This window comes from Impatiens glandulifera, chromosome 8 (assembly GCF_907164915.1).
Source record: "Impatiens glandulifera chromosome 8, dImpGla2.1, whole genome shotgun sequence".
Classification (NCBI taxonomy): domain Eukaryota; kingdom Viridiplantae; phylum Streptophyta; class Magnoliopsida; order Ericales; family Balsaminaceae; genus Impatiens; species Impatiens glandulifera.
In genome coordinates this window covers 13,727,703-13,743,542 of record NC_061869.1, presented here as the reverse complement: position 1 = coordinate 13,743,542, position 15,840 = coordinate 13,727,703, and the positions used below count along the sequence as shown (strand labels likewise).

Genomic DNA, 15,840 nt, shown 5'->3' with positions numbered 1-15,840 from the left:
GCAAGACTCTCTTAAGTTTATTTTGTTGGATCATGATTCATGCATCTTTCATAACTTTTTATCCATAATCCTATTTTTTTTTTTTTAAAAGGAGAATTGCACGGAATTAAAATTGTTAAGAAAACCATTTTATGCCTTAAACATGCATTAAAGAAAACTATGTTTTCCTTTTTACTTCCCTTTGTAATGTTTTCCTTCCTATTTTTATTTTAGTTCTCTATTTTGTTGTAACCTTAGTATTTTACTATTTTTTATTTCACATTTTAATACAAAGAAGTATATATACAAGATCACATCAAAAGGTAGTCACTTTGACCTTCCTACCTTCATTTTCTTTTTTTTTAATCATAGGTTTTAAAATCTCTACTTTCTTTTAAGTTCTAAGTTCTAATTTCACATGAATTCTATAAGAGTCTTATATACTATTCTTTCTATTTTTTAATAAATATAATTGTTTTGTAACATGGGCTTCCTCACAATTGAAATTGAGTCAACTTTTCACTTACATGAGTTTGACATCAAAAAAAAAAAAAAAAAAAAAAAACATGTTCAAACCTTTGAATCAAAATCTCTCCAGTCACACGATTGCTTAACACAAAATAATCATTCACAAATCATTCAAACACCATGACATGCAAACCACACCAAACAAAAAGAAATACCAAACAGTAAATCAAAGGATATTAAACATAAAACCTTACCTTACCTTCTTACCTTTGATTTCAACCCTTTGAAATCTTACTCCTTTATTTCTTTCTACTTCTGTCTTAAATCATAAAGAAATTAGATCACAAATCTTATATTACATAAGATAGGGTTAATTAAGCTTTGAGAATTCAATATTCTTCTTGTGAAGCTTGTACAATTCTTCAACAACACCATCAATCTCTTCTTCCCCTTTACTTTTGATATTTTCTCTCATTTCTCTTGCTTTATCCCTCATTTGCTTCCCCTTTTCACCTACTACCAATTCCCTTATCAAATCTGCAATCTCTACCCCATTAAGCCCTCCATTATCATCTCTATTTACTTCCAAACTCACACCAATCTCCTCCACTAGCCTTGCAGTCACCGGTTGTTCATAGTTCATTGGTATAGCCACAATTGGGATTCCAAATGACATAGCCTCTATTATAGAACCCCACCCACAATGGCTTACAAATCCTCCAACATTTGGGTGCCCCAAGATTCTAGCTTGTGGTGCCCATTTCTCAATTACAAGTCCTCTATCTCCTACCCTCTTAAGGAAGCCATTGGGTAAGGCTTCATCAATTGAAATCTTCTCCTCAGAAGGAAATCTAACTACCCAAATGAAATTCATCATGCTTAACTCCAACCCTTTTGCTATTTCCTCTGTTTCCATCTTCGATAGAAAGGACTCTGATCCAATCGACACAAGAATGGTTGATGATGTATCTTTATTGTTAAGCCACTCCATGATCCAGCTATCATCATCATCATTATCATCATCATCATCATCTGCCTGTTCTTGAAGGAGTGGACCTGTGGGGACTATCCTTTTGCCAAGTAGTTTGGATCCATATTCGATGTATTTCCCTTCCATGTCTCCAAAAGTCTTGACGAATATAATGTCACAGGTTTTAGTCAATGAAGAATGACTTGCAGTACTTTGGCCGCCTTGAGTATTTGTGAACCCTTTCATCATTTCTTGAAATTTCTGGTTCCAGTAAGTTCCCCGAGGATTCATGGCGGGATAAGGGAAGTGAACGTCCTGTTTCAGAATTTTATGGCGAAGATAACAGATGATGGAAGCGCACACAGGGAAGAACTGAACGGCTGGTATTCCGAGTGAAGAAGCGGCAACAGAGGCCCATGGCTGGTGGTAGTCGTAAATGAGTATGTCTGGTTTGAGGGTTGTAATGATTTGGGTGAAAGATGGGCAGGCCATGTCCATGGCTCTTTTGAGGACTGAGTTGAGGTGAAGTGGGAGGCCATTTGTGGTGTGGAAATTGGGAGGAAGGTCAGGTTGAGATGGGAGATGGAATTCGATGAGTTTGATCGATTGAGTGTGTTTCTCCGTGACCCTTTTACTGATAGAGCTCAGATTGATGGGAGTTGAACATAGATAGATTTGGAAGTTTCTGTCGGCAAGTCTTTTGGCAAGTTCTAAGTAAGGAGAGATGTGACCATATGCCAGCCATGGAAACATTAAAACATTCAAGCGTGGCTTCTTCGTCTCCATCTCCATCTGATCTGGATCTCACTTTTCTTTAATCAGATTCAGAGATGAATTGAATTTGTTAATGAGAAAAGAAGAATCTCAATTTTATTTATAAAGTTAGACCGAAGTGTCAGATTTATTATTACGGAAAAGTTGTGAAAAACCGAAAAGTTATCGATTGGCTAGGGCACTTTGAGTTTCATTTCATTTGGCAAGAATTTCACTATAAACTAAGAGTATGTAACAAAGTTGCATTTATTTAAAGTCTATCAATTCAGAACTACTATTGAACGCATTCTTTTTTCTTCTTCAGAATTGTTCTTCGTCATAAAAAAAACTAAAATATTAATCGATCGTTAAACCGATCAGTAATACCTTGATTACCAATCGGTGTAGGGTAATACCGATTAGATGTAATCTGATCGTCACTGATCGCTAGAACCTCTCTTAATATAGGCACATCGAGAAACACTGATTGGTGTCTAACCAATCGGTATAGACACACCGAGTAACACTGATTGGTTTAATAACCAATCGGTATAAGGCGAACACGATAACACCGATTGGTTTAATAACCAATCGTTATAAAGCGAACACGGTAACACCGATTGGTTTAATATCCAATCGGTAACACCGATGTAATAAAAAAAATTATATTTTAATAATATTATAAAACCTAAAATAGAACCAAAATTAAACCATAAACCCCTAAATGAAATTGAACCAAAATTAAACCATATTAAAAATCATAACAAATGTTCTTAAACAAACACAAAATAATGAGTAGTACTACACCCAAATTTGAATTCTAATTATATATAACAAATGTTCTTATTTAATCTGCGTCTTCTTTCCCAGAATCATCGTCGTCTTGTTGTTGGGGCTGCACGAGTGGAATTGTCGTTGATGAACCTTGACCCGATATTGATCGACATTAGTAAATTTCGCAAACAAGGCATGATTGATTGACAAACCACCGCCACACATAAACTGTGACATAAGACACATCATTTCGGCCCTCTCCTCCCTCATCCTTTTTTCCCATATCAACCCTCAACATGTTTTCCATCTCGGCCCTCTCCTCCCTCATCCTCTCTTCCATATCATCGAGTCTTCTTTGCATTGTCAAATTGTCCCAGAGAAGTTGTTTTTTGGACTGTGTTGACCCTCGAACTTGGGAAGGTAAAACTGATCTCATCCCAATAATTTTCCCTTGTCTTGAGGGCCAAAACTCCTTCAACTAAATCGACATTAGAAATGTCGAGACATTCAACTCGCATATGTCTTAGCTTATCTTACAGCAAAATATGTCAATGGCAATAATAAATAAAATGTACAGTAAACATATTCTATACTTATCATTTTCTCTAATACGTGCGGATCAACAAATTTATCATATTTGGTCCTAGTAGTCAAAAAGAATTCTTCATAACTTGGAGCTGATCCTTCTTGCACTTCTAAGATTGAAAGTTCAATTTTAAAACAAAGTTAAAAAATAGTTTTTACAATTTCTCGTTGTAGTTGTGTGAATGTTTTGCTACCAGATCGATGTGCATATTTTAATTTTTTTCTGTTTTCTATACTGGTAACGCTTCGTTTCTGCAATTAATATATATAATGTTAGATTAAAAAAATTATATCAAGTACAAAATTTGAAAGAAAAAACCTAAAATTTATTGGTAAAATAATAGTTTTCAAGCAGGCACTATCAGTCTTGTTGGGTCATTTCATTAGGCCTATCCGCCCTGACTTTGTCGGGGCTCGAACTTGGATTACTCAGATGACATGTATATATAATTAATTACCACTATACTAAAACTACTGATGCTATATAAACTTATCATGTTCTTTCTATCTTACTAATTTAGGAGTCAGTGCTTAAACCCATGCTGGCCCCGATTTGATTCCGCCACTGTCTCAATATATCATCTCGATTACTCTCAATATCATCTAGTGACTTATGCCCCTCACATAGAAATTGAAATGATTAAAATAATAATAATAAAACAATCATTTCTATCTCCCCGTGAGAGAGCACATATTAGACAAATGAAAAACAAAAATCAATCCAAAAAGAAAAGAACAGGGCAATGTGTTTTTACTTTGAATTGAGAGAGAGAGAGAATACGAGTCTTTTTTAAACGTTCTTTATATTATTATATATTTTATTGTCAATTTTGATCGGTATATTTAATTATTATTATTATAATTTTTAATATAATGGATCATTTAAAAATATATATTATCATAAATATAGTTTTTAAATATTAGTAAGAGTTATTAAATATTTATTATATTAATTTAAAATATGATGAGAATGTGAGTTTTAGGTAAAATTCTAAAAAAATAAAAAATAAAAAAAAATATGATATGAGCTCATAATCCATGATATGAATAAACAAGGTTTTGAAAATCGTTCCGTTCATCAACTCGGTTTTTTAGGCGAACTTCGGTCCGATCGGTTCAACCGCTGGTTGGACCGATTTAATTTTTATAAGATGAAACCAATAAATAAATAAATAAAAAAGATTATTTAAAAGTAATAAATAAACAAAATCATATACTTTTATTTTTAATTTAACTATGATTAATTTTTAACCTAACTATAATTAATTTTTAACATTAAATTTATTTTCTCTCTCCCATTATCATTTCTTCAAAAGTATTGTCTTCTCTCTCCTCTAAGAAATATCATCTTCTCAAAGTATCATCTTATCTTCTTCCGACGAAGGTAAAAGGAATGCTCATTCTCCATGCTTTTTATTTGAGCTGAACAGATCTAATCAACGAAGGTGGACACAGAGGAAGGAGATCAATCTTGAACAGATCTGATAAGAGGAGATCATATTAAAATTTTGGTGTTTGGAGAGAGAAAACCTTTCTAACCGGAAATTTCGGGATCATTTTTCCGTTCAAACCGTCTGGTTCAACCGGATTTTGACCGGTTCGTAAGGTTCACGTATTGAAGCCAACAACCGGTACGGTTAATCACCCGTTTCACGGTCGGATCGGTTGGACCGGCGGTCCGACCGCGTATTTTAAAACCTTGTGAATAAGTGTTGAAATTGAAGAATATATTCAATAATGATATTGTTTTAGACAATACATATGAGGATGCGTAGAAACTCAAATTTGATATCCATGATGCAATTTAATTTTGGGGATTAAGACTTTGTGAAAGTACACTTGATTGTAAATTATATAATACATTATTCTAAAGCAATGCGAGATGATGATATTTTTTTGAAAAATTATGATTTTTGGCGTAACCAAGTTTGAAGTTTGAAGTTTGAAGAATGTTTACATCATCATTACATGTCCAGAATTAGGATTGCAAATGAGTCGAGCTGAGCTCTCACCAGCTTGAGCTCGAGTTCGACTCGATTAAATATTTATTAGCTCGATTCAAACTCAAATAAGTTTATAAATTTGAGTTTGAGCTCGAATCGACTCGACTCGAAAAATTTGAACTAAAATTAAATTTTCAAGCTTGAGCTTTAACTTAAACTAAAATTTATTTTCAAAACGAAAATATCATATTTCTATATTTATTCAACGAAAGAAATAGTTAAGTAACTTGAGTTTACTAATTCTCGAATTAAATAATATAAAAATGAAGCGACAGAAGAGAAAAAAGTGTTTGTAAATAAGTGATAAAAATTGTGGAAAAAAACAAATAATTGTAAATAAGTGAAAGAAATTGTGTAAAAGAAAGAACACGAAAAATATATATATATATATGATATTATTGCTAAAATATAACATATTTAGTACATATATTCTATAATATATTATATTATAACGATGATAGATTGGGTAATTAAAGTTTCTATTTTTTAATTTTGGGGCAATATGATATAATAATGGGCTTGACATAAAGTGGTTGAACAAAGACATAGAGAATGAAAAAAAATATATAGTATATATTATCAAGTTCGTAAAAGCTCGAGAAGTTATCTTGTAAGAATTATATGAGCTCGAGCTTAAATATTAAACGAGTCGGCTTGAGCTTTGTCAAAGTCAAGCTCAAGTCAAATTTTGACCGAGCAACTCACGAGTAGCTTGACTCATTTGCAGCCCTAGCGTGTACTATATTTTTGAGTTATGTGGTCAATTGTGGTGTCTATATAGTAACTAAAAGTATTGCATGTTATGTATGATGCATGCGTTTGTTACTTTAAATTAGGTATAAAGTAAACTTTTGAGATAAATGATTAAACTAAATTGTTATATTTGTGGTATTGAATCGAAGTATAGAATACCTTCTAGACATATCAGCATCATGTTTGTTGTTTCTGAACCATTCAGACGAAGCCATGCTCCCCGTACAACTATTCTTAATGTCTGTACAAAAATATTTTTTAAATAAAGTTGATAACTTGATACTTAAGATACATTTTGTTCATATTTTATGATTAAGTTATTTCTATTTATTTTTTAACGAATTTATTTTAATTTGTATTTTTTATCATTCGTTGTGCAACATAGTTTTTCTAACTTTAGCCATAACCCATTAGTACTCGTCTCCTTCAGAACATCTTGTAGAATATTGTTTGATAGATGTAGATGTAGATGTAGATGTAGATATATATGAGACATAGTCTTGCGATTCTTCCTCCTTTTCTCTTCTACTGTCCATGAACTGGGCATCTTATTAAACCTTAATAGAGTTTCGTCCAAATTAATCTGAGTGAGCAAATCTCGCATCGTTATCTTCCATAAAAATCTGGTATTGTGATCCAATAACGGAATACCGTACTTCATATTTGACATCTTCGAAAATAAATATAGTTTTAGAATAAAAAAAAGTTTAAGACTCTGAAACCAATTGTTAAAAAACAGGATATGAGTATAAGACAAATCAAGATAAAGAATAGATGAAGTATCAATCAAGAAAGTACGATAAATAACCCAAGATTTACGTGGAAACTCAAGACGGGAAAATCATGGACAGATAAAGAAAATTTCACTATAATTAAAGTAGAAGATTACAACTTAGAGAGAGAAAAATAATAACAAATATTATGTATGTGAATACAGTAAATAAAACTTTAATTAAGACTATATATTTATAATCATATAATTGGGTCCAGTGAATCCAATATCAAACAATTATGATTTTATTTTATTATATTATGAGCCTAAGTCTATGTCCCTATCAAAAACTCATTTGGGTCAGGACAGTCTAATATTGTGAATATTAATCATTTATACATGATTTAATCATGATGAAAAATAATATTTATATTAAAACTTACATTATAATTTGATTTATAATTAAAAAAACTATTAATTTTAACTTTGACAATTTTTTAAATATATTATGATTTATTGTGACAAATACAAATATTATATATATAATGCTTTTTGGTATTATTTTTATAAAAGTAAACTAAAAAAGAAATATTATGTCAAAATTGTAATCTAATTATTTTCTTACCTAAAAATATATTTTATTTCAATTTCTTAATTTAACATATATCCAAATTAAGTACCATTATGTGATGATAAGTGGTAAAAAAATATAACTTTCTAAAAATGGCTTAAACTATGCAATATTAAGATTATTAGAGCAAGTGCATCGGTTACTCTAAACACAACCATCTATGCTATATTAGATTTTTTTAACAAAAATATCTTTAAAAAAGACCATACATCATACATCAGTTAATCTAAACATTAATTCTAAAATAGAAAATTCTAAAATTTTGACTCTTCTAGTTTAAATTTAGCATACCAAATACAAATTCTATAATTTTTTAATAATTCTTTCTCTCTCCTCTCTCTTCTCTATCATTCTTTATCTCTCTCTTATTTCTCTCTTATTATAATAATAGATTTTGTAGAGAATGAATATTTTATAATTTTGTAGGATAGAATTGTAAAATTTAGAGTAGATGATGTATTGACCCGTTAAAATTTGAGATGCTAAAGTAGGTTTATGTTGTTTTAATGTATTTTAGATATTTAGATTTAGAGTAGTTGATGCAGTTACTTTTAATAAATGAAGTCTATTAAATGCAATTAAATGTAAAAGATATTGACAATATCAAATCAAATTAATTAATTAAAAAGAACCTTTATAAATATTGGTAAATGAGTAATTTGCTTAAAATATTATTACAACCTTAGAAACATTTCAACTAATACAAATGGATAGAAGAGGAGTACTATTGATCACCATCTTGGCTATGTCTTTCATCATCTCTACTTATGGTTATGGTATTCCTCTATCTTTGCATAGTTTATTTGAATATTTTTTTGTAAATGAATTACATTTTCATAATAATTTTCTTGTAGAGAAACTTCCATTAAGTTTTCATTCTTGCAAAGTTGTTAGTGATTGCTTTGATTGGTGTCAACATTGGGTGCCGAAATGCATTCAAGGTGTTTGTAATTGCGGGACTTGCGGTAGTAATGAAGATTGTCGTGTTAAGTGCCAAGGATTTCAGCCATTTTGTATAGGTCATGGATCATGTACTTGCCAAGGTCAGCGATTCATACCCCCAAAATCTAATTGAATGAATAAGGTTGAGAATGAAAATTTCGTGTTATATATAAATTTCATTTTGTAATGGGATATAATTTTAAAGTATTAATAATAAAATGGAAGATAATTATATTCTAGTCTATACTATGTTTTTTTTCATTTATCTTACTTAATATATATAAGTGTAACCTTTTATTCCTTTGGTGTGTTTTTTTCTATCTTATTTTATAAATGAATGAATATGGTTTTGTTAACTTATATAATAATATATATTAGAGTTAATAATATTTTCATACTAATATTAAGATATGGTAAGACATTATGATTATATTAATTTATTTTAGTTGTGAGTAGAAAAGAAATAGCCGTATATGAGTTAAAACGGTAAAAAGTGTTACATTTTTTTAATGGATTCACAGAGTTCTAATTTTATGCTTATTTTAGCTTTCATTTTTAGCTATTTCAATTCTAAGAGTTTTTTTTTGAGCTTCATACAAATATATATATATATATATATATATATATATATATAATATAAAAAATTAATTCTCATGGATTAAAATAAAGTGTTACATATAATTTTTTTTTTTAAATAATACAAAATAACATATACAGAATCAAAATAAATAAACGAGAATGTATGTATTAAGTAGTATGATAAATTTTAAAAAAATTAAACTTCGAATAAAAATCTAACCGTCTTAAAATTTATTGAGGGTGACTCTAAATTCGGACTCGTTTGAATAATTTTATAAAGATAAGTAGTGAATTAGAGAAAATCAAACAAACCAATCAAGCGTATTTGAAGAATGTCTATCAAATATTCTAGTAAATTTGTCCTTGTTCGTGGGTTAGTAAGGAACGCTAAAAAAAAATGTAAACAATTGATAACTAATAATTTACAAGATGATATAAAAGACTTCAAATGAAAATCAGTTCCAATAGCTTTATATTAATTTTTTTTTTTAAATATTTGACAACTTAATATTCTTTGTTGTTAAAATGAGAACATAACTCCAAAAATAATTAAAAAAACAATTGATGGATTTGTGCAGCCATACAACCCACCAAAAGTGGGAATATTTTTCAAATTATAAAAACTCGAGACAACAAATTCGATTTGACTAAATAGTATACCAAATCGAATATATTACAATACAACTCCCATCAAGGTCGTGTAAAGAGAAATAATGCATTGATCTCTCATGTTAAGCAGGTTATTAGAGGGATTAAGAAAAATGACTTTTCACTCTTAGAGAGAAAAAAAGTTAATTGGATTAATGAATAGGTATTTTTTTTTTTTAGGAATTGACTGCATTCAATGAATACCTTTTTTATTTATTTATATATGATCATGAACGATAAATGTTTTTAACTCATAATAATAGTTAGTAACCCATGAGTTTTAATTTCTAGCTCAATTAGCCCACCTATTTATTTATGTTTTAAAATTACATCTTTAAATGTTATCCAACAGTCTTTTAAGTCAACACCCAACAAAATTTATGTCATTTGACCAAAAAAATGAAACTAAAAGAACATAATCAATAGAAGGCAATCCATAATAGAAAGAAGCTCAAAATTCCAAAAGTTTACTACATACTACTACTCCTAAGGCTATAAATCTAATGAAGAACCCGAGACAATTGGCTAATCGAAAATTAATTACCTTAGCTTATTTGTCGTCATTCATCCCCCATATCGCCATGACCCGTGTTTCCATCTTCAACAATCTTACTATTAACTATATTTCTCGATCTCTAAAAGAAAGCCCAAAAAATAAATTAGCTTTCTAAATAATTCATTTGTTATTCTTCTATCAAAGAGTATTTACCCTATCCAAAGATTCTCCAGAGCTTCCATTAAGAAGCTTGTGATTCTCTTCTTTATCCTTGTTATCTTTGTTAACCGGCAGTAAGAATGCTGCAGCTCCGGTTCGATCAGACAGTTCTGCAATTACAATCAAATACAACTTCAATTGATTTTTCCTTGATAACTAATTACAAGTAAAGCTAGGTTCTAACCTGGCAATGTATGGTCTAAAAAGAATATCATCAAATTAACTGTATACCTGTAATGGAAGTTTAAAATTATTCATTTTTTTGTTTGAAATACTTGATAACCATATATAAAGGTTCTTTATTTATTTACCAAGCCACGACGACATCAACAGTATAATGTTTACGGGATGCTATAATCAATAAACTTTGAATCACAGCGGCTAACCAGGCACAATACTTAATAAACCTACAAATGTTTATACGGATTAGTTGGATTATAAATGAAAATCAACTTAAGATAAATTAATCCAGTTGTTACCTTCTCGTTCCGTATTTATGATATGTGTGCACAAACACAAGAGTGAAGATCATATGTGATGAGAATATCAAATCACCGCATCCATATAATATACTTCCAGGAACTGCATTGAATAGCACTCAAAGATCAGGAACACACTTAATGTTTGGACGTGTATAATTGGAATTGGATTTTTCTTTTTTTAAATGTCAACTTTTATTAAAAAGAGAACAAGATGCGTTCAAACGTTACAAAAAGGAAAGGGAAAAACAAAACAATAAATAAAAAACAATGTAAGAATTTTAACTGTCAATAAGATCAAAAAAATTCTAATCCCGTACCCTATAATTGGAATTAGACTTATAAATACAGTTGTATAAGAATCGGAAAAATCATATCCATTTCCAAATCCTTCAAAGAATTTGAAAATGGATCATCAATTCCAATTCAAATTCTAATTCTTACTCCCCTCGAACCAGACTGGCCTAAGCGTTTAGAGAAAGACTTGTATAGGGACCAAAATAAGCAACATTGCTTACTTATAATGAAAACTTCTAAAGGATTATTCGGAGGAGGGAGCGTAGCAAGCTCTGAACCCTGTTAAAGTAAGCAACAATTGTTATAAGTTTGTACTAGATTTAATTTCTAAATGGTGTTTGGGTTAATTGTTAGTAAAGATATATTCCAAAATCGAATAAATCATTGTTTTTTCAAATAAACACTCACCATACGGCAATGATAATTAGGCCCCGGGAGCTGCGTGGAATAGAACGTCAATATTCGAAGTATTTGACAAGCCTGTAAACATAATGATTCACCAAAAAAAAGGAACATCATTCACATATGAAAAAACATCAATAAGTGGACCTATTTGGAGACACTTATGTTTCTGAATCTTGATCTAGATCTAACATAGAAACCACCATATGATTTCTGAGTCAGAAGTTCAGATAAATTGTGTTTCCAAATGAAGAAACTTGTAGCTCAAGCCACTTTTTCTCGTAAGAACCATCACTTACCACCAAAAAGGCAAGAACTCTGCACCATATAAGAACTGTATAGATCTTCTTGCTCTTGAAGATGAATGGGTGAAAAGTCCACTGTATCGAAAATACCAAAGTAAAAAAACGGGATATATTAAACCATTGCAGGAACAAACACATGGAATTCTTTCAGCCTAAATGGAAGGAGGTTGAAAATAAGAACATGAATGTGCACAACTAGCAAAGTAAAAATGACAATTAAATCAAAGAATGATGTATGAAGAGAGAATGGTACCAGGAAAAAGGAGACAAAGATAGAAGTGAATACAGTCTCACTTATATAAGCTTTGTCCAGTCCAAGTTCCTGTAATAGAAGAACACGAGTTGGAACAATGTACTTTTTTTTTAAATGTGAACTTTTATTAAAAAGAGCGCAAGATACGTTCAAACGTCACAGAAGGGAAGGAAAAAACAAAAGAATAAATAAGAAAATAACGAGTTGGAACAATGTATAATAATGAAGATATGCACGCAGGTATTCAAAAGTGGTGTTTGATAAAAAAAAAAGCTTATCTCTTAATCTAAATGATTTAAGTTCTTTTCCATAGTTAAATCATTTAATTATTTTAAAAACATTTTAATACAATCACTTAATTATTTATATTTAATTTGGTAAGCTATGAATGTGTTAACTCAATATAGTAAAAGTATGTAAAAGACATATAAGCCTGAAATTAATCAACTAACATCTTAAAATAATCTTTAGTTAGTTCTACACTTTATCAAATCAACTTATACAGTTATACTTAAAATTTCAATATTTTCATTTTGGCTTATGCAAAATTTATTTTTCGCATACTTAACTCATTCGACACTTAAAAGTTTAATATTCAACATTGATTTTCAGTTTCATTAAATGCATCCTAAAACATGAAAACTAAAACAATATTATAAAAATTAAAGTAGACATACCGGAAGAAGATAAAAACCAACATCCTGAAGAATTGGTCCTGGCCGATGAAAATAGTGGACTCCTCTAGCAGCAACCCCATGAATGTACTGAATAGACAAAATAAATTCATTTTTACAGCCTACATATCTGAAAAACATACTACACCAAGCACTGTCATTCGACCAAATGAAAACAAGTATACTATATAGAAGCAGACAAACTATTGGATATTGCAAATAATTCAGAATTAAGTTCAAATGAATAACATTACCAAGTGTATAGTAAGGCAAAGTAGAAAAATACTTATCTATCAGACTTATAATCCCTTATGATCATTTACTATATAATATAATAAGGGTGTATCCCTTTTTTCCACCCAAAGTACTCCTCTGAATAGAAAATGGATAACTTGTGTGTAATATTCAGACAAAGAAATTACTCTTATTTCCTTTGTTGATTAAATAACTGTTAATTCTGCAACAGAAACAGTTGTTGCTGAAGAACAGCACAGAAAGGTACAAACACGAGTTATGATGAAATTCACTTGGGATAATTTGGTTAAGTATCATGACAAAGAATGGGCTCAACAACATCGATGTTTGGGGGAAGTTTCCTGGCATGCAGAGCTGTCATGATGGGTCTAGCTTGACTTCCATGATTCAAGCTAAGACACAGACAGATAAAGATTTGAAAGGTTTGCTGAAATGGTAACTCTATAATCTATCTAGTGAAACTTCCGTTTACTTATTACCTTAACTTCTGAAGAAGCGAACAAAATGCACTCCTGACCTTTTCAGAAAGGTAATTAACTGATGTCTTAACCTTGGAAGAAAACAAATAAATCACGTTCAGGAGATCTAAACTTGAAAACCATTTCTAGAGACCGGAAACTTTCTGGATATGCTGCAGAAATGGCATTCCTGATGAGGATTTGTGAACAAATAGCAATGATTGAATAAAGCCAGTGTAAACAAAACATACTTATATGATCAACCAGAAAAAATATACAGCATTTACATTCAATTTAATGCCTAATGAAGCAGCATTCAATTTCAAGGATATGCACTGCAGACCTAATTAAGCATCCAATTAACACAGAAACTTGGTAAGGCGAAAACACAACATTCGAATTTGAATTATTCAATTGTAAATGTAAAATTATTCGAATTAAACTGTATTTCGAATTAATATAGATAAATCTAGATCGAAGTGTCTATCTAAGCGAGAAACCTGGAAGAAGATTCCGGCGAGAAGATACTTCCAGTTGTGGAGAAGAAGGTTGAACTCAGTGGCAGTTTCTGCACAAAGTCTCTTCCACAGCTGATTGAAACACGAGGAAATTAACAACAAAAACATATATACAAATCCCGGAATACATAGAAGAATAACTGTAAACTACGAACCTTTGAAGCCTCGCGACCAATGTAAAGATACATCTTCTTTACGTATTAGGATCAGTTTCATATTACATCAAAGTCACAGGCCAAGTTCCATCGGAATTTGATACACTAATCTCAAAAAGTTTAAGAAAAATTAATTCATTCTCTTCAAGAATTGAATTGGTTCAAAATCAAATAAGATACTCCTGAATCAAGGTCGTTCCCGGAATGATTCAAACTCCGATCAAAATGGCCAGAATCAGTGACTGTTGAATAACGCAAAAAGTGAAATGAATCTCTCAGTGTTTTTGAAGCAGTCTACAGTCTACAGAAATCCAGTTATATATATAAATTTCTCTCCTTTCTAGTAAAAGAAGAGATCGTCGGTCCATCAGTCTTGAAATTCCTGAAAAGTAGCAATCGAATATGGAAGGAATCTCTCTCTTCCATTCTTTAGGGCTAAATTCTATCTTGAACTGACTTTGTCTTCTCATCTCCCTAGTAAAGTAAAATTTCATGCTTCATTAATGTCATCAACTTGTATGCTTGTTCATTTTATATACATCAATTTTATATGTTTTTTTTAGAGATATATACATGGAAATGAATAGTTTGGTTTGATTTGTTAAATATTTAAAAGGATCAAATTATTAATAAAAATTAATCAGAAGTTTTGAGACGTTATCCCTATAGTATTATAAATGTTTGGCGTAGAAAGAGTCGAGTGAAAAGTGTACGAAAGAGGTGGAATCTCGCACATATTATGTCACATGTCGGTCTCTAATTTAATAATTCTCATTCAACGTTATATTATATTTTGTGTCTAGAACGGAGAAAGTAAAGTTTTTAAGTTGCATTTGGCTGCCATTTTCTTTTGAAACATGTGTTCAATTGGTTTTTTCCGGATTTAGGTTATTGTTGCTTTGATTTCTAACTGTTTGTTCTGACTTGCGGTAGTTAATTCGGTGTTGGGTCGAACATGAGCATGTTCATGTGAGTGTTTTGAATTTTGTCTTGTCCCCTATGAGTATTTTGTTTTAAAGATATCATCTATGATTGTTGACCAGGTTCGTTGGTGCTGTTTAGAATTGTGTCTCGATTCGATTTCTTTTGATTGCGTTGGGCATGAAAGAGACTGTTTTTCGAGCAACGTTTTGATATTGGGTTCTCATTTATTAGGTTTTGTGGGAAAGTGTTGATTTGTTCATCACTTTAGTCGTTGTTTTGGATTGTCATTTTTTTATCGTCATCAATTTGGTTCCATGTGCGGCTCCGTCATAACAATTGTACAATGTTGTTTTTTTATTTTTTTATTTTCTATTCTCTATTCTTTTTATGAAATGAATTTTGTTCAAACAAAAATGATGTGCCTAGAATTCGGGGCATCGAAAACCCACATTATTTGTTATGGGATTGTGTTTGCCTTTGCCATATACAACAATTCTTTGGGATAAAAAATGTGAGGAAGATTTTAGTGATGAAATTATTTTCATAAGTTAACAATAAGATAAATACATGGTTTTCTTATATGATTGAAATGTTTTCTAGTTACCTTT

At 30.5% G+C, this 15,840-nt stretch overlaps 2 protein-coding genes across 2 annotated transcripts; both read right to left on the bottom strand.

Moving 5' to 3' along the window:
- Positions 1-659: 659 nt before the first annotated feature.
- Positions 660-2,240, bottom strand: LOC124912225 (beta-D-glucosyl crocetin beta-1,6-glucosyltransferase-like). Its single transcript, XM_047452792.1, has one exon. The coding sequence runs from the start codon at positions 2,207-2,209 to the stop codon at positions 818-820; it is 1,392 nt and encodes a 463-aa protein (XP_047308748.1). The 5' UTR covers positions 2,210-2,240; the 3' UTR covers positions 660-817.
- A 7,994-nt stretch (positions 2,241-10,234) lies between these two features.
- On the bottom strand, positions 10,235-14,778 carry LOC124912226 (phosphatidylinositol:ceramide inositolphosphotransferase 1-like). The gene is made up of 11 exons (XM_047452793.1): positions 14,136-14,778; positions 12,926-13,012; positions 12,249-12,317; positions 11,990-12,070; positions 11,697-11,768; positions 11,510-11,567; positions 10,992-11,094; positions 10,824-10,919; positions 10,697-10,743; positions 10,507-10,622; positions 10,235-10,432 (listed from the first exon to the last, which is right to left on the bottom strand). Exons 1-11 carry the CDS (start codon positions 14,259-14,261, stop codon positions 10,358-10,360), a joined length of 930 nt encoding a protein of 309 aa, XP_047308749.1. The 5' UTR covers positions 14,262-14,778; the 3' UTR covers positions 10,235-10,357.
- Between the last annotated feature and the right edge of the window lie 1,062 nt (positions 14,779-15,840).